Raw genomic sequence first — 20550 nt, forward strand, 5'->3', positions numbered from 1 at the left:
GTGAATGCAAGCAAGTGTCCGTTTCTAACAGTGACCAAGCAGGTCACAGATCAATACAGCAGCAGCAGTCCATGGCTGTTCCTGGTGAGTCCCTCCAGCAGCATTCTGTGTTCAGTTCCAAAATGTCACCAAAATTGTAGGGAAGTCTTCCCTGTACTTATACTCAGTTTTACAGTGTGTTTTCAAAGAAAAGGGAGAGTTACAACTGGTTCTGGGAGTGCCCTCTGTCTCCTCCAGCACAGACTCCAAACATCAGTTGGGAGTAAATGACCCTATTGAGTGTGGCCAGGGCACAGCCTCTACAAATGCAGGTTTGCCCCGCCTCTCCCTTCCCTCAGCCCAGGAAGACTAACCAGTATGTAGATGCACCTCTGTGACACCTCCACCCTCCCTGTGTACAGGCTGTCTGAAAAGTATGCACAAAGCCCAACTGTCACTCTGCCCAGACGTGGATTGGAGACAAGCTGCAAAACACCACAGTCATAAGCACAGAGAAATGCACACTTTCTAAAAGTGGCATTTCTGTAATGATAATCAAAAATCCACCTAAACCTAGTAAGCAGCATTTCTCATCACCATTACAACCATACCAAACATGCCTACACTACCCCTCATAAATAAGATAATACCCCCTAGACATAAGGCAGGGCAACTCCAATGCAATCTTATGAGAAGGCAGCATTCACAGCAGTGAGAAACCAAATAGGCTCTTTGTCACTACCAGGACAGGCCACATTACTAGGCACATGTCCTGCCTTCTACATACATGGCACCCTGCCCACACGGCTTACCTTAGGAGTGACTTACATGTAGTAAAAGGGGAGTTCGGGCCTGGCAAGTAAATTTAGACTTGAATGCACTGCCCAGGGTGCCGAGAGAATTTGCTGGCTGTCCTGGGAGCAGCGCATCCTGCATAATAGGGTGGATTTTCTCTATTTGTGTCCAGCACACCTTTTGAAAGGTGAGCCATGGCTTCAACAGGGAAAGTGTGCCATATGTATAATACAGCCCCCGGAGTGCATGTTGAGACCTGCCTATGAATTGTCACTCATTACCTAGAAGATGGGTTTCCTAGAGCAAAACAAGTGTAGATTTAAGCTTATAGAGGGAGCAGGTGACAAGATTTAACATCCAACCCAGTCTCATCCCCCACCATCCCAGTGTATATGTGTCACTCCAGGGTGGGAACCCAAAGCCAAGCAGTCATGGAAAGACATGTATCAAGATGCAAAACCTTAGTCCTGTTGTCTATTCCCATCCCAACCCACAGTGAGCAAACTGCTGACTAATCCATGTGAGAGGTGTCTGTCACCCAACCATTAGTCTCAAATCATCACTTTATCACCCGAAATATACTTTCCCACCTAGACAAATTACAAGATGGGCCATCATATTGTGCCACTCGTGTTTCAGCCAATTCCCAGGCAACTGATGATTTTGTGAAGAAGTCATTTGACCTCCACCGCAGTCTTTAATTTGGCAAGGAAGAACAATATTTACTTAAATTGTAGTTCTCCTAGATTCCTTTTAACTTAAATGAATGAGTTGTGTTCTAGTGTTAAGATTAATTCTAGAAAGTGCAGAAGTTGTGTTCTTTTGATCTGGAAAAGCCTGTGCTTTTTTTGCTCTTTGGAATATAGTGTCCTTATAATTGAACAGTTTCTGAATGAGTGGTGTATGAGATGACCTAGTAGGTGGAGGAAATGAAAAGAATCCCTCTCCGCTGGAATGAATTCCGATAGACCATATTGCCTCAAGCTTATAAAGAAGTCTTTAAAATAAAGCTTGGCACGGGGAACCCACTGTCTTTTTAGGGAAACCCACCAACATGCTGTTACTCTGCCTAGCCCCCATTTAGCATCTCCTGCTCGAACTTCCAGAATTCGGATCCTCTGTTGCAGCTCAACAACTGACTTGCTCAAGTCCTATATTTGGGGCGGAATGCTTTTCAGGTGTCACTTGGCAGAGACTTCATTAGTCCTTTGCAGAACTGGCGTCACGGGGACCATGGCCAGCCACCCCTACTTTAGTACATGCAAAGAAATTTTAATCTTCCCTACAGCAGCCTTAAACCACTACACCATGGTCCACAGCACCAACCTTTGATCACCACTCTGGTAGTACAAGACCCAGCTGCAACAGATCTCCCTCTTTTTGGGTATGCTCCAGGGCTGTGGCCCCCCACTCGTTGTGGGCCTTACACAGTATCTGTTACCTGGCACCTCTCCAGTGTGGGCCATTTCTCCTCTTTCTCTCAAAGCCCACTGACATAGTCACAGCACCCGTGGCCTCACTGGAGGTCATGTTCTGCTGTAATAGTGAATGGGCAGATGAGGGAGGGCTACAGGATCACACAGCCATGATCCACTTTCTTACTCCTCACCCTCTCAGCGTCCCAGTTTCATGCCCGCCCGCTACAGATGGTGCATGTATCTGCAAGATACATACCGGACACCAGGGCACATTGATAGCGCAAACCAAGAATATTTTGTAGTGGCCAACTTGCTGGCCGAACCACTATCAGTGGGCAATGTTGAACATATTATTTCTCTTTTGCTGAAGATGTTTCAGTGTTTTAGGCATAACCCTCAGATGACCATTCCTAGAATACGGAGTCAAATCCGACAATTTGGTGTGATTCAGGCTCAGGACAAATTGCCCACTTCAAGTGGGGCTATTACTGATAGCTCACCATTTGCCAGTTCCACCTTTTATAATGATGAGTACATTTGTTTACCTGTCTCAGCATTAAAATTTGCCACCCAAAGACCAGGTCTTGTGAATTGAAAATGAGGCATGTTGTGCAGTAGTTCTCTCTTCAAAGGTCACGACCACTCATTGTTTTCATATATTTTATGAGTGTATGTGCATTCACCCTAAATAAATATTTAGGAAATTGACCAGGCTACTGACTCAGCATGTGAAGTAGTCCCCAAAGAAGAGTTAAGGGGGAAATTATGGGTTTATGCCTACCACACTTTGAATGTTACTACCTTGCATCTCTACTCCAGTATGTGGTTGACTGGATGGAAGAAGGAATGAGTACTAATAAGATGGCAATAGAAGAGCTGTATGGTGGTAGACCCCCTGGAAGCACTATTTTATTACTTGCTCCATTACCTGACAAGACATTTATGCAAATGTAGCCATGCATCACATGTGGGAACACTAATTGATAGAACAGGTGTACGCTGTTCTGGTAGACCTCTTGTAACATGGACTGTTCAAATAGATTGATTGACATTGTTTCTTATTAAGCAGGTTTAGCTTAACTATCGCCCAGTCTGCAGCAGTGAGCAGATTAAACTCTTTCTGAGACGGACTGATTAATTGGGCATCATGTAGGGACTTGTTTCTGGTGGGAAACATACTACCACACTAAAATAGAGCATTGAAGATGGATACAATGGAACTTTTAGTTGGAGTGACATCTCGAGGGTAATAATACTATGGTAAAAAATGTGCTGACAAAGAATTGTTTGACAGTTGGCACACAAGTGAAAAACGTGTCCTTAAAAGTCAGATTTTAAATTCTTGCAGTATAACATAGGGAATACATGGCTACCTTGCTCCTGCATCAGGTTGAAAAGACCAAAGGTAAATATCAAAAATGTAAAGAGAATCAGGTGTTTTTTATTCCCTCTGATATGGCAGCACTTGTTGAAGGAAGAATACTGGAATGCAGAAAGAGATGTTGTAGAGAGGCACACTTGTAGCTGATAGTTCTATATTAGGACCACAATGTTTGCTGGCTGGGGACTCTTCCCACCCAATAACGATTGTGGTACATATCAGGGCCTGCTGTACGTGCCTGCCACTTGGCTGTCCTTTCGCTGAGTGGCTTAACATTGTTAAAGAGCTCCTCCATTTAGGGGTCCAACTCTATCCAGAGTGCGTTGACTCTAATGTTTTACAATTGGGTTTTTATCTATCACCGATCCCCTGCCAGGACCTGTTTTACTATATACCTTGGATGACTGGACTCAAGATGTCCCTACACTGTTATTGTCTTGATGAGCCTCCTATATATACTTGAGGGTTAAAATGTTGTTGACTATTAAACAACAAACATACTTCTTTTGATCTGTTGGAACTGCCTAATCTGTACAAGCTGTGTGCAGTAAAGAAACACACAAAGATTCATGATATTGGCACTTGTTTTCACTGCAGGATTGTTGTGGTTATTTTGCAGTGGGAGCTCACTGTATGTACAGGTGTTTAGACAATGTTACTTGCTTGATGAATAATTTAAAATATTAAAGATTTATTGTTCGTATGTTGCAGGACATTTGATTTGCATTGATTGCATACAGTGACTTAACCGACAATTTAAATGCACTATTGAATGACACCATTGGGAACCATTGTTTTTTTTTATACCAGAGACGCACTGCACAAAATGGTCTCCATATTTGTGCATGCCTATATTTGTATGTGTTAACACATTAAAGCCAGATCTGTTGGGTTTCCTGGTATTTATTGTCACTGTATTAGAGATATATAAAGTTTACCATTTCTATAATTGATAGTGCATCAGAATGGTGTGTTATGGTCTGCATTTTAAAGAGTGAAGAAGTGGTTATTTTAATTCCTGGCCTTTAGGGCTTTGCAGGTAGATTGTTGATCTCCAGGGCTTGGAAAATAGGCAGGGGTCTTGCCTTCACTCCATTGGGTGTAGCTCACGATGATCGACCATTATAGATACCACCTGAAACCTTCTAGAGACTGCAGGATAAAGTTAGCTATGTGGAATCTCAGCCTTTGTTCTGAGAAGCCAAGAATAACCAGTATTTGACACTACCATAGTCAATAAAAGATGCAAGGCTGTTACAGTAAATAGGAGTAAAACATTAGCATAGTCATGTAGTAGAAATATGAATGGATATTAAATATTTAGCATTTCATTAAGATCTAACAAAAGTTTGCATTTGATTTTCTGCTTATCTGTGAGAAATGTAAAGCCTCATACCTCTTCTTCAATCAGCAAAATCGAAGTTGACAGTTTATGGGCAGAATGATTAGCTGACCCCAGAGTGTGCCATGAAAGGGAATAAGTAATCCTTGAAAAACTAAAACAAAGGGTTTCTATCCACCTTTTCCCTCGGAAAATTTGTGAATTTCCCCCCTAGTTACCTCGCCACAAGACATGAAGTCACAGCTTTTAAGAAGAAAAAAGCTGCACAAACTGTACAAGTGACAGGGCACATTTGCAGGTTTTACATATTGTTGCAGAATATGAGCAGTGGCAAGTCTTAATTGGATTCATTTATATTAATTTCTTGTATATGTACCAGAGTCATAAATAGTTATGAATTGACAAAAACATTCACAGTATGAAAGAAATAGTACATAAACATATCTTATGCCTACAGGAGCAGGAGTCACAAATCATAAGTCATATAAATGTTGATAAGTTATAACAGTGTGGGTGTCTTTGCATTTTTTCCATGGGGAGGGAGTGTTTTGGATGACAAGCAGAACCAGGTCTCCTGAGTTCAGTATCATCAAAAAGACTGTCTTGGATGAGGGCAGATTTGGAATTTAGATTAGAGACCATATATATCTAAGTGTTTTTAGAAAAGTAAGATGTGATGTGCACAGGGAGGGTTGGAAGAAGGTGATTTTTCTGAGGATGTCAGGGACGATTGATCTTCACATTTACAATGTGCAACTAACTGTGGAGAATTTGGCCATGGGATGTTGTTAGATCTGTCAACATTCATTATGCAGTTGTCTAGAGTTCATTTGATTTAATTTGGCATGGAGGAATGCTCCAAAGCATTGGAGTTTTTGTGTGTACTTGCCTCTCCAGCCGTAGATGTATTGATTACGGTATAACAATGGTAGAGGGTTAGGAGTGCAGTTCCTGAGAGGAGAGAACTTGTGGGAGGGAGAGAGCTGGGGAGTGTGGTTTGCAGTCTTTCTATCATCTTGTACAATTGTTTTAGTTCAATTTAATGTGAAGATGGTCTTTTTTGGGTGTGGATAAGATAATTGTATCCTGGTCATTAGTCAGTGGCTGCAATAAAGTTTTTGCAGCTCTCCTTTAAAATAGTTATGGGTGGTCAAAACCTTCTGTGGAAAGACAGTTTGCCTGCTGCAGTTTTGGTCTAGCTGTGGTTTACTAAGAGAAGCTTATATCGGGGTGCTGGCTACTATCCAAGGACAAAAAATCTCCTAGATGTTATCACATGCAGGGATGTGGAATTCCTATCGCCCGACGCCCGGGACATATTGTTTGAGGTCCAGGCCAACAAGTTTTCATGTTTATTTTGTCCCTGGGACAAGTAGGCCCAACCCTCTGCAGCACAAACCCTTTAGCTGCCAGTTTACTGAGAAGGGAACTGTTTGCAGTTGAGGTAATATTGAGCGTTCATATATTAATGCTATTCAAGCTCATATTTATGGTTCATTAATGAAAAGTTGTCATTATTGGGGTAAGCGCTGTAAATACACATTTTAAGGTCACATTGCACTACTGACAACGGCTCTAGTTTAATTAGAGAGAAAAAAAAAGTTTACATACGTTTTGAAAAGTTTAACAATATGAGGCTAAGTATAATGCTCCCAGAATGCTCTCTTACTAGATGCAAATGTTTGCAAGCAAGAGCAATGAGTCATTGCTTTCAAAATAAAATGTTCAGAAAAAAAAATGCAAGTAGGAAAAAAAACGTTTTGCTACTATGAAATTTAAGGTGCTATTTCTTTGAAGGGTAATTTAGTAAAATGCATTAATGCATGCTTGTATTTCTAAAAAATATTCCTAATGGAAAATCAGTGTAGCCATTTTCAAAAAGATTATGGGAAGCATAAAAATAAACAAGCACTGGCAAAGCCAAGCGATCTGACATTTTTTGTGAGTCTTTTGGTTTTGTCAATGCGTGCCTTGTTTTGACATTGTTTTAGTAACACTTTATTGTTGTGGGAGCTGCCAGGCCCTCACCATTTTAACAAACACTGTCAAAAAGAAAAAATAAGTTGTTGGTCTTAAAAAGCACACATAGCCAGCAGTGGCATAAAGCCCACGCAGCCCCCCTCAGCACAGCACCTGCCCTGAGTGAGTCTGAAGGGGGCCTCCATGTTCTTTCCAGGGGAGCTCCCTCCAGTTATGTTACACCACTGATTGCCACAGTAGTTCCTCGCACTGAACAAAACTACTTTGTGTGCCAATATGATCCTGGTGGAAGAGCAGAATGTGATCACTCACAGAAATGCCAGACAATAGAGAAACAGAAGTTTAATAAAAAACAAAGTGTCTTTGTTGACGCCAGACCTAATTAAGGACCCAATTCTTTAAAAAAAGTCACAAAAGCCCACCCATGGGTATATGTCTTTGAATTAGTGGCTTTTATGAATTTCAAGCACCTATAGAAGTAGACCAGGAAGTCGTACTTCTAGGAAATATTTGTGATCTGTATTTTGGCACGAGCAAATATGCATGTGTAGATTTGCTCATGTGAAAATATATTGAGTGTTTACAAGTTCACTTTCCCAACCCTGGAAGAACTTCTGCTTCTACCATTGTCAGGAGTATATTTCCAACCTTTCTCATTATTGGAAAAGATTAAAGAAGAGCTTGTGAAAATCCTTAAAACATGCAAGTTAGTATTTTTGCAGACTCAAAGGCATTCCAGCCCTGAAACTATTGCTTACTGCTTTCTCCAGCCCCAGTATGTAGATCTGCGGAAAGGTGGCAAAATAAAGAAATTGTTATAGTGGGGATTTATATTGCAGGTATTCAAGCCTTACTATAGTAGTAGCCCTAACATAATCAGAGAGGCTATTATCAGAGGTCTTACATAATTACATTGCCATAATTTGGTGTCGCACTACATGGCACCAAAAGGACAAGTAGATTTTATTACAGGACAAGTAGATTTGAGAAGCCACCTGTCCCATGGACAAGTAGATACCTTAATAAAATCCACACCCCTGATCCTTGAGTCTTATTTAATATAGAATTCTAAGGGGGGGTTCAGGCAAGATGGCCAACAGGAAGTGAGCCCCGTAACTCCCATCTGGCCAGTTTCATTAATAATACCATTAATTCTGTAACATCCAGAAATGAAGTGCTCCACATACCCCATGGAGTAGTAACACACCCAGATTCGGGGCGGTGGTGACATATGGAGCAGAGAGGCTGGCACCCTGCAGTGGACTGCGGGGAGGCGGAGCTGAGTGGAGGCCGTTTTTGCGATAGCAGCCTCGCTGGCCCACAGATCATCAAACCGCACGGAACGGCAGGGATGTGCAATCACAGCTGCCTGCAGCCCTGAGATGAGGTAAGTAGCAACTAGGGAGGGTGGTCTACTCTGGCCTGTGAGCGGCTCCCCACCTGGGGCTTGATTGGCGGTTGTGCCCAAAGGTGATGCCTCTGTTGGGTCACTCCCTTCCCGACAGCACATCACCGGGAGACAGGCCTAACAATTCGCCCAGACTGAATATCTCCTGGAGCTTGGAGCACCCCGCATAAGACCACCTACAGCGTTGACAGGGAAAGCGCTTGATCAGGCCACTCAATGGTGATGGTGCCTTTAGAAACCAGGGCTGCTATGGAAGAAGGGCTTAAGGATATTTATGTATATGAGCGGCAGCATGGTGATTACCCTGGGAATACTGCTGGAAATGCCCCGTAAGCTAATGACATGTGCTTAAATGTATGAACCATATACTGCGTGCGATTAGAGTGTAGAGGGGTGGGACAACAGTGAGACTAAGGTGCGTGGTAGCCCCAGGAGTGATGGAGGAAGAGACGCATAGGCATCCAGCAGGACAAAAACTGACTGTGAACCCCGTATTGTGGTGTATGATGACAGAGGGGGGCTGGGCCCCTCACTGGTGATGCTTGGGATTCAGAACTCACTGCAGGGATTGTCCTGAGCAGAAGCTGGCACACTTTAGCCTGGATGCCAGTGAAAGGGTGGTTCATCAAGACGGGATGTCAGTGGGGGGGACCCATCTCCTACCCTCCCTCCTTTGGCTAATGATACTACCAGTTTAGAGCAAAATTGAGGCCTGCACCATGTGCAAAAAATGAGCAGTGTTGGCGCCGCCAGAAGAATTGTCAGATCAGAGTCCTTAACCAACATGTCATCATGGCCAAGAATAAGTCCGCATGCTCAAACTCGGCCAATGCCATCACCCAACACACCAGCCTACGCAAAGAATAATGCAGTAGTCTGGAGTGGGGGGAGACGACACCGAGTCGAGAAGTGAGGTGGAGCCCACAAGAGCGCACTTGCTGACTGCCATACAGGGCTACATAACTGCCCTAGAACATAAAATTGAGACAGTGTCGATAGATGGTAATTTGTTGCGGGTGGACCTGCAGCATAGTTACGACCTCTGAAGGTAACATAGCAGACCTGCATGGCGAAGTGGTGGCCTTAAAGAAACAAATGGCCCAGATGACGACAACCATTAGAGAGCTGGAACAAGGAGTGGAGGACGCGGAGTGCCGCTCTCGGCGATGTAACATCAGGGTGCTGGGCTTCCCAGAGGGAGTGGAGGGAAATGCAATGGAACGATTCCTGGAAACCTGGGTGCGAGAGCTACTCATCCCCTCTGGTCTCTCCGACTTATTTGTGATTGAAGGAGTCCACAGAGTGTTGGTGTCAAAGCGGCCGCCAGGCGCATCACCGAGAGCCATTATAGCTAAGATTCTTACCTATTGTGACAGGGGCTGTATCCTTCGAGCCGAGTGGCTCGAGAGTGACAGATATCATTGAATGGTAACAGAAAAATTTACACATACCCATACTAAACTAGGCATGTGCAGGACCAACAAAAAACATTTCTGGGTATCAAGCAAAAACTATGAGTGCTTCAGTTACAGTGCATGCTCTTATTCCAAGCCAGACTGAAGGTCCTAGCCCAGAGAAAATCTGACTTTTTTTATAACCCAGAGGAGGTATTGAAGAGGCTCGAGATCTGGGGAGATGCCTTTCTGCCTCACACCAACTGTGTCCACAAACACACATTGGGCGGCCGCCCCGGGGGGAGGGGGAATCGCAGCCAAAACCAATCAGACAATACTCCTAAAACAACCCAACTGAGGGAGCAGAGGGTCACAGTCAGCAAAGATGGCATTCTGCTACTTTGCGCAGAGGAGGCCCAGACAGAGGTGCAGGACATAGATATGCCACCAGCCCCTGTTGACATTGAACTGCAGGGCACTGGCCCAGTGTTAGACTACGTACTTGGCAGATTGGTTGCCCCGTCAATGAGGACTAATGCTGAAGTATGAGTGAAAAAATGCATATCACTGTTTAATGCAATATGATGAGTTAGGAGGGGAGGGAGTGGACATCCGCAAAAAGATGGGGCAGAATAGGCCTGCATAGAGCGGCTGTATTCACACACTGGAAATGTGTTGATTATTCAGCAGGATAAGCAAGAACTATAACATCTGAAGGGATGTGAGTGAATGGAAGAGGACTATATCCAGTAATGATTGGTTGTTGAAAGAGATAAATTAGAGGTGGGGAACAAGTTGTGACAAAATGTAATGTTTTGTTAGAGTTAGCTGGTCCCTGTTTGACTGGCTGGGATGCAGTACACGTCCTGGCACATGCGTGGGAAGGACATGGAAAGTCGAACAGTTGTACTGAATATGTCCGTGGGTAGGGAGGGGAAAGTTGGGTCATGTTTGTTAATGTTCAAAAGTTGGAAGCAGATTGTGGGTAGCACAGCATGTTTGAGAATTGTGGACCGACACATATGTGACGCGTCCTACAATGGTGGCTGAATATAAACTCTTGACTTGGAATATTTAAGAAATGGGTACCTACACTAAGAGATATAGGGTGCTCACCTTCCTAAAGAGACACAATATCTCCATAGCCTGCTTGCAGGAAACACATTTAGATGATCGGGCGCCTGGCTAAACAAATATTTGCAATGCAATAGGTGTCGCATTTGCTTGAGTTAGAGCTACTGCCATTGTAAATTTAAAGCTGGACTTTTCTTGTCACATAAATTGGTCAACCCTGCCTCATAATTTCTTTTTTCCCTGCTATATAATTGCAGTGGCCCTGCATATAACTAAAGAACTTCCATTTACCTTTTTCCTCTATCCGCAGCAAAAATTGAAAATGTTGCCATTTAGCATCCTAATTTAAATATGCCATGATAATTCCAATAGAATACCACTTTCACCACCCCACCATCAGAGTTACTGGCTGGCTCACACAATTTCCCAAAAATGACACAAAGACCGTCACAGAGGAGAAATAAGCTAGAAGTGTCACTCAAACATATCAAGAGTGTTCAAACAGTCATAGTGTAATAAGGATGTTAAGTTGGTCTGAATTATGGTCATAATTGTAATGAAGATCGAGTATTAAATCATATACAATTATCATTTAAACATTTATAAGAAATAAACTTTTGGCATTAACTGTAATGCTCAAAACAGCGCCTAGAAGGCACCATAACAAAAATATATTTTGTAAGAAACCTGGTCATGTAACCATATTTTTTGTCCCTAAAGAGCATAACTCCATGAAAAAAGAGGAGAAAGTAATGCAGTGTAGCCATATATTTGGCCCCTAGAGAGTTTTTAGGGCTAGTAGGCCTACTGCAATGAAATTGCAAACAAGGCCTTTAAACCAAAACTTCTCCTAGCTATACAAGAAAATTTCTAGCCATAACAAAGCTTAAAAGACATTGAATGGTAGAAGGGGTTATTATTTTGGAGTCCCCAACGTAGTGTGGGGACCCAAAGAGGATGTAGACATAACATTGTGTTTTGAAGGCGGTCCCATTGTCCTAGGACCACCAGAGGCCGTTATGAGCAAAAATAATGTTTTGTAAAAGTAATGACGTGCAAAGCATTATGGGGCAAGTTTCCGTGCCATGAATATTTAAATATGTTGATATGACTGTAATGCTTAGAACAGCCCCTAGAGCAGGGGTTTCCAACCTTTTGACTTCTGTGGACCCCCCACTTTATCATTACTGGTGCCCCGGGACCCCCACTGAATCTTTATTGGATTCTGGGACCTCCCACTGAGTCATTACTGAAAGCTGGGGGCTTAATCTCTTATATTACTAAATTCTTTAAGTAGTCGCGGACCCCCTGAGGAGGCTTTGCAGACCCCCAGGGGTCCTGGACCACAGGTTGGGAACCACTGCCCTAGAGGACTCCACAATGAAAATAGCATTTGTAAGAAACATGGTCATGTATCTATATAGTTACCCCCCAGAGGGCATAACCACACAAACAATAGCAATAACTAATGCAGAGTAAACCCTTATGTAGCTCCTACAGGGCATAGTGCATTACATATTTTCAGGAGTAGCAAGCCTATAGCAATGATATTACTAACAAGGCCCTTAAAACACAAGCTATTCCCAGCTGGAAAACAAAAGTTCCAGCCATGAGAGTGCTTAAAAAGATACTGAAAGGTGAGAGGGTCATTATTTTGGGTTCCCCGCTAGCCCAGTGTCACGTAGACTCTCATTATTCTAATGAGACTACTGGATTTCGAGTGGCAGAATCGCCTGCGGTGTGGGAGACTGAGTCTGACCCACTACAGGTGACACCTGTCGCTCCCATCTGGGATCTACTCCGGCTAACTAGCAGTCCTTCATCTCTACCCAAGGGCAGGTATGATTGGGCAGCCGAGCGCATGACATAACTGGTTTCTCAGGGAAGCCGTGGTCACTCAGGTCTTATCCATTTCTCTCAGTTACATTAGTTTCACATACACAACGACAAACAGAGGCAGTATATATTTCAATAATGCTTTAATAATGCGACTGCATCTAAGATAGCAACGCGTGGACTGCAATAACCAGGACGATACAGAATGACAAGATTAAAATTGTGACAAGGAGAGTAAAACATAAAAATAATGCTAACATATTGTAACTAGAGTCAACAGACTAATTCCTACCAAGGCTATGATAGAGCACAGCGTGTTAAGCTCTAATTCTGCCCTTCTGGTTCCCCATGGAAGACATCATCCCCCATACCTGAGCAAAGGCCTGAAGTCTGCAGAAACAGCTGTAGCGAAGAATTCGACAATCAGCATACAGTTGTGGTTCTCTGGCTGGAATCTCCCTCTAACGTGTAAGGGACAGGGAAGTGTTTTTATAATAAAACAGCTGATGTTCTGAGAAAATGTCCCTATGTAAGGATGTGTATTTTCTATGAATGTCAGAGACTAAACTTATACCACGTTCACCGGCAACCTATCTTACTGCAGCCTTGGAAAAAAGCACAGAGTGAGAAAGAATGTCTTGTTTGAGAACAGAGTGCTGTCCTAGGCAAAAACAGTCAGATAGAGAGAAAATAAAACAAGACTGTAAAAGTGGCTACAGTAACAATATTAAAGCAAAGCCTAATAAAATATATCTTGGTTAAAGTGCACAGTGGCAGGCCTAGTATGTTAAAATAACGTGCATGGAGCTATAACTAAAATGGCTACACAACACTAGTATGGGGACCCAAAGATGGCCTAGACAGAAAGGGTGCCTCGTGCTGAAAGTTTTGTTGGTTGTCCCATTGTCCTTGTGACTACCACAGGTTGAGTTATGGGCAAAAATGTTGTGAAAAAGAATGCTTGTGTTATTGGTTGGGTTTTCCGGAGTGCAGTGAATATTGTAGTATCTGCTCTCCTGCTGTGCCAGGAGAGCAAATTTCACTTTGAGGATTTCTGTTTTCTGTAAAGCATTTACCAATTTCATGTGGTTTAAGGGGAGAGCCACAAGAAATTACTCTGATTAGGTAACCACCCATGGAGTTCACGATGTTGTGCCTGCTCGCACCATTGTCGCCATACAGCACAAAGGGGTGTAGGAAAGTACCATCTTGCCTGGCATGTTACCCCCATATTTCATTGTATATTTGTTGTTTTAGTGTATGTGTCACTAGGACCCTGCCAGCCAGGGCCCCAGTGCTCATAAGTGTGCCCTGTATGTGTTCCCTGTGTGATGACTAACTGTCTCACTGAGGCTCTGCTAACCAGAACCTCAGTGGTTATGCTCTCTCTGCTTTCTAAATTGTCACTAACAGGCTAGTGACCAATTTCACCAATTCACATTGGCATACTGGAACACCCTTATAATTCCCTAGTATATGGTACTGAGGTACCCAGGGTATTGGGGTTCCAGGAGATCCCTATGGGCTGCAGCATTTCTTTTGCCACCCATAGGGAGCTCTGACAATTCTTACACAGGCCTGCCACTGCAGCCTGAGTGAAATAACGTCCACGTTATCTCACAGCCATTTACCACTGCACTTAAGTAACTTATAAGTCACCTATATGTCTAACCTTCACCTCGTGAAGGGTGGGTGCAAAGTTACTTAGTGTGTGGGCACCCTGGCACTAGCCAAGGTGCCCCCACATCGTTCAGGGCAAATTCCCCGGACTTTGTGAGTGCGGGGACACCATTTCACGCGTGCACTATGCATAGGTCACTACCTATGTATAGCGTCACAATGGTAACTCCGAACATGGCCATGTAACATGTCTAAGATCATGGAATTGTCACCCCAATGCCATTCTGGCATTGGGGAGACAATTCCATGATCCCCCGGGTCTCTAGCACAGAACCCGGGTACTGCCAAACTGCCTTTTCAGGGTTTGCACTGCAGCTGCTGCTGCTGCCAAACCCCTCAGACAGGTTTCTCAACTGTTTCCTGGTGGTGCATGCTCTGGGGGTAGCCTGCCTCCTCTCTGCACCAGGAGCTCTGAAGAAATCTCCCGTGGGACGACGGAATCTTCCCCCTGCAACCGCAGGCAACAAAAGACTGCATCACCGGTCCTCTGGGTCCCCTCTCAGCACGGCGAGCGTGGTCCCTGGAACTCAGCAACTCTGTCCAAGTGACTCCCACAGTCCAGTGACTCTTCAGTCCAAGTTTGGTGGAGGTAAGTCCTTGCCTCCCCACGCTAGACTGCATTGCTGGGTACCGCGTGATTTGCAGCTGCTCCGGCTCCTGTGCACTCTTCCAGGATTTCCTTCGTGCACAGCCAAGCCTGGGTCCCCGACACTAACCTGCAGTGCACAACCTTCGGAGTTGTCCTCCGGTGTCGTGGGCCTCCCTTTTCTGACTTCGGGTGGACTCCGGTTCACTCCTCTTCCAAGTGCCTGTTCCGGTACTTCTGCGGGTGCTGCCTGCGTCTGTGAGGGCTCCCTCACTTGCTGGGCGCCCCCTCTGTCTCCTCATCCAAGTGGCGACATCCTGGGCCACAGCAGCATCCAAAAACCCTAACCGCGACCCTTGCAGCTAGCAAGGCTTGTTTGCGGTCTTTCTGCGTGCTTCTTCACGATGTGGGACATCCATCCTCCAAAGGGGAAGTCTCTAGTCCTCTTCGTTCTTGCAGAATCCAAAGCTTCTTCCATCCGGTGGCAGCTTCTTTGCACCCTCAGCTGGCATTTCCTGGGCATCTGCCCACTCTCGACATTGTCGCGACTCTTGGACTTGGTCCCCTTGTTTCACAGGTACTCGGGTCCAGAAATCCACTGTTGTTGCTTTGCTGGTGTTGGTCTTCCTTGCAGAAACCCCCTATCACGACTTCTGTGCTCTCCGGGGGTTATAGGTGCACTTTACACCTACTTTTCAGGGTCTTGGGGTGGGCTATTTTTCTAACCCTCACTGTTTTCTTACAGTCCCAGCGACCCTCTACAAGCTCACATAGGTTTGGGGTCCATTCGTGGTTCGCATTCCACTTTTGGAGTATATGGTTTGTGTTGCCCCTATACCTATGTGCTCCTATTGCAATCTACTGTAACTTTACATTGCTTGCATTACTTACTTTTGCTATTACTGCATATTTTTGGTATTGTGTACATAAATCTTGTGTATATTTGGCATCCTCATACTGAGGGTACTCACTGAGATACTTTTGGCATATTGTCATAAAAATAAAGTATCTTTATTTTTAGTATATCTGTGTATTGTGTTTTCCTATGATATTGTGCATATGACACCAGTGGTATAGTAGGAGCCTTACATGTCTCCTAGCTCAGCCTAAGCTGCTCTGCTATAGCTACCTTCTATCAGCCTAAGCTGCTAGAAACACCTCTTCTACACTAATAAGGGATAACTGGACCTGGCACAGAGTGTAAGTACCCCTTGGTACCCACTACAAGCCAGGCCAGCCTCCTACAAGGGGAGAGACAAAAAAAAGAGTTCCCCACTCTGAAGTAGATCGGCAGTTGTCTAATAATCCATGTAACAGGTGCAGTCTGCAGGGCATAACAAAAACAGCCTCAAGGCGGGAAAAACCTAAAGCAGTTAAGAATAACATCAAGGGATTTTTGAAAGGCAAGCCCACGAATGAGTGAAAGTGATGGGCGTGAGATGGGCATGGTTAAAATACCACAATACTTAAAACCGGTCAAAGCACTTGTACGCTTGACTTAAAAATGGCGGGGACAGATATGTCATTCCTCATATTCGAACTATGCCAGGGTCACATTGGTTTGGGTGCTGCCAGGTGTTCCATTCTTTCTCACATATTTGGAGGCCGATGTGAGTGGGCGATATATGCTGGATGGCCATTACATGGCCCTCCTTAACACGTATACATCAAATAATAATGAACTCACCTTTTTTTTTTTTTTTTTTTAACACACCATGCAGGACCTGCTGATGCACAAGATAGATGTCCCAGTTATGTGGCTCAGAGATTTTAATTGCATATTAGATGCTACACTAGACAGAGCACCTCCCAGGGTGGGCACTAAACCTCTGACTACTGCACTTAGGGACGTAATGCAGAACGTGGGACTAGTGGATATTTGGCTAATAAATCACCTGTACCAGTGTATATTCACCTGTTATTCTGCCACGCACAATACATATAGTAGACTGGACAGGATTCTAGTGGTGGGATTCCCCAGACTAGAAGACCTAGTGGTGACATACATGGCACTATTCCTTTCCGATCATACACCTGTTGGCTGTGCACTGAGATTGGGTGGTGATAGGCGGGAGACCTGGGCCTGGAGAATGTCAGCAGATATCCTGGAAGATACAGCAGGTAGGGAGGTACTATCAGGAGCATTGACTGACTACATGACGCTTAATTGGGGTACAGCTTCAAATAGGGCAGTAGAGCGGGAGGCCCTGAAGGCTGCACTGGCCCCATAGTACTGCCTTCAGGGCCTCCCGCTCCACAGGGCCTAACATGTGGAGTGCGTCAACAGCTTCAGAGAGACCTCCGTAGAGAGGAGGAGACCCTGGCCACATTGCAGACTGGGGACCAATTGTGCCCAAATGCAAACCATGGGGAACTAGCGGTTAGGCGTAGTATAGCTGACATATGAGACCGATTGAACAAATACACGCTAAAAAAAATACAGACAGTAACTACACAGGTAAGGGAATAAGTCTGGCAGATTACTGGCATGGATACTTCAAAGGGAACAACCATCATCACAAATGATGCATCTGATGTCGGTGAATGGGGTCAGGGTTGCCACCAGAGCAGAAATACTAGATGTCTTTCAGCAGCACCTTCAACGGGTAAACACTGCGGATCCTACCAGAGTCCCAGAATGATATCTCCCATTCCAGGAGGATTTAAACCTTCCAAAACTAGTAGTGCCTACAGCTGAATCTCTAGACGCTCTTTTGGAACTGGAGGAATTGGGCACTTCACTTAAAATGCTGTCATGAAATAAGGCACCTGGAGAGAATCACTTTCCACCCGAGTTCTATCAGACATTCTCGGAAACAGTAATGCAGGGTCTTTTGGAGGCTCTGTTGGAGGCACATGAGAAAGGGGTCCTGCCTCCGACAATGCTGGAGGGTGAAATCTGCATGTTCCTTAAATCAGGCGGTGACGAAGCTGACCCCGCTGATTATAGAACACTCACAATGATAAAAGCTGATATAAAAGTCTTGTGCAAGCTGCTCGCCAACCGACTGGTGCCAAATGTGTCCCAGCTGGCGCATGAGGATCAATGTGGATTAATTCCTGGTCGTAATACGGGTATGAACTTAAGATGCCTTGCGCATATTCTGCATGAGGTGGAACATCGAGGCAAGGAGCTGGCTCTGGTCTTCATAGACTTGTAGAAAGCCTTCAATACAGTGGACTGGGGCTATCTATTTAAAGTACTGCGGGTGATGGGCTTTGGCCCGCAGGATCGAAGATGGGTCTGCTGTTATACATAAAACCTACGGCAGGAGTGTGTGTGGGACGGAGCCGTTCAAAGATATGGGAATTGGGCAGAGGAACTCGACAAGGCTGCCCACTGTCACCCCTCCTGTTTGTGTTGGCTATCTAGCCTTTAGCTGTTTGGGCACATTGTGAGCTGGGGACAGCAGCATAAGATCAGGTGACACTAACCACGCTACGCTGAAGATGCGTTGTTTTATATTTTGGCCCCACGTATGGCGCTGTACAGGCTGCTGCAACTCCTATAGGAGTTTAGCAACATCAGGGTTTCACCTCAACCGGCGAAAGTCCCTACTCTTTCCACTAGCAACACTGGGCACCATGCCGCTGAATCTCCTCATGTTGTGTGAAAAAAAATATACATACTACTCCCAATGCTGCTGCTAGTTATGTATTGTATGTTGAAAACGAAAAATAAATGTTTGAAAAAATATAGAGCTCTCTTTCTGTTAGGGCTGAATACAGAAAACATTTAGGAGCACAAATCACATTTATGTGCAAAATCAGTTTTAGGTGCAAGATCAACCTTGGTGCAAGATCAGCAGGAGTGTTGAAACATTTTTATCCCCACAGAATACATTTACAAGCAGAACATATTTAAGTGTAAAATCACCCTTAGTGTAGTATTAATAGGCGTGTGAAAACACTTGACGGCCTAAAGTCATGTTTGGGTGCCGATCACCAATAGAGCAACATCAAAAGACTGAACACACTGTTCCCTCCAAAAACTCGTTCAGGAGTTAAAATTCCTTTTAAGTGCTCCCTCACTGTTAGCCACACCATCAACCTCAATGAAACGTTGGCAGGAGTGTGGTGTCACATTACGTTTAGATGCTAAGTCACTATTGGTGTAGAATAAGCAGTATTGTGGCATCACATTTAGGTACAAAACACCCTTGATACATTGCTAACAGGCATGGGTATATGCTTTTAGGAACACAGATCACATTCACGTGCAGAATCCCAATAAGGCATTTAGGGGGTTATTACAACTTTGGAGGAGGTGTTAATCTGTCCCAAAAGTGACAGTAAAGTGACGGATATACCACCAGCCGTATTACGAGTCCATTATATCCTATGGAACTCGTAATACGGCTGGTGGTATATCCGTCACATTTGGGACGGATTAACACCTCCTCCAAAGTTGTAATAACCCCCAAAGTGACGATTGGTGCACAATCCACTAGAGCGCAGAAACACTTTCAGGAGAACAAATGGCACCACACAGGCAAGCGATGGGAGGGCACAAGGAAAGGTAGGTTATAGGTCATGCGCTCCTGGTAGCGGTTAGGCAAGGTGCTTGGATTGGGACGTAAGGGACAGGCTTTAATGTAGGTTATAATGGAGAGAGCCAGAAGGTGAGGGAGTGCAGTGTGGAATAAGGACAGGTTCATACCACACCTTTGGTAATTGATGAGATGTTTTTTAAAGTAGCGGTTCTTAACCTTTTGACTTAAGTGGAACCTGACTCAGTCACTCCAAGATGCTGGGGAACCCCACCTAAGCAATTTCTATGATTTGAACCTCAAAATAATACCCAAAATACAGAAATAAGTATATATCAATTAAATTGGGGAATATTTCATTTAATTTACTAACCTAAAATATGCACAAAAAATGTTTTAATGGAAAGGTTGGAGTTTTAGAAATAAAACACATTTTTGAAAAAGATGAAGTGATATGCTAGCCTCTTGCACATCATTGCATGCTCATGTTTACCAGTTCTTCCACTGAGGCCATCGATCTCCCATACCAGATTCTGTTTGCCGTCCCTCGGGTGCTCCCATGAATCACAAAAAGGATACCAACTTAATTTTTAGCCTTCAGTTTTCAAATTCCATTTATACAGCATTTTATCATTTTCAGTTTTACTTCCTAGGTAAAAATGTTTTTTTTTTTAAAAATATATACTTAAATGTGCGTTTCTTAATCTGCTAAAATTTTCAAACAGTTGTGGACACCCTCGGTAGGCATAGGGGACCACAGGTTAAGAACCGCTGGCCAATGCAAATGTGCAACGTGCTTGTCAGTCACTACACAACGAATCTAATTCTGTAAAACATAGATCTCTTGCACTCTCACGTTGTGTACCGGTTTCTGTGCATGTTACCTGCTGAACCTGACAGCCAAGTTTATTCTATTTGTAAGATGGGTCGTGTTATCTTTAAATCGTGTTTGCAGTGACTGGTTGGACGCCTGCCAAGACATTTGTAATTTAATTGTATTTTTCTGTTTTGCTTTTTGTGTCTTCCGTCAGGGAACTGATAGAAGTGGGCTGTGAGGATGCAAAACTTGCCTTTAAAATGAAGGGCTATATATCAAATGCCAACTACTCAGTAAAGAGGTGTATATTTTTACTTTTCATAAACAGTAAGTATTGATCAGAAGTGAAACATACTTTTGTTTCTATATT

At 44.0% G+C, this 20550-nt stretch overlaps 1 protein-coding gene across 1 annotated transcript in view; it reads left to right on the forward strand.

Moving 5' to 3' along the window:
• MLH1 (mutL homolog 1) overlaps positions 1–20550 on the forward strand; it is a 340404-nt gene that overhangs the window by 128672 nt on the left and 191182 nt on the right. The window contains exon 9 of the mRNA XM_069215008.1: positions 20395–20507. Within this exon, the coding sequence (XP_069071109.1) occupies positions 20395–20507 (113 nt within the window). The remainder of the gene's footprint in view (positions 1–20394; positions 20508–20550) is intronic.

Source organism: Pleurodeles waltl, chromosome 2_1 (assembly GCF_031143425.1).
Source record: "Pleurodeles waltl isolate 20211129_DDA chromosome 2_1, aPleWal1.hap1.20221129, whole genome shotgun sequence".
NCBI lineage: Eukaryota > Metazoa > Chordata > Amphibia > Caudata > Salamandridae > Pleurodeles > Pleurodeles waltl.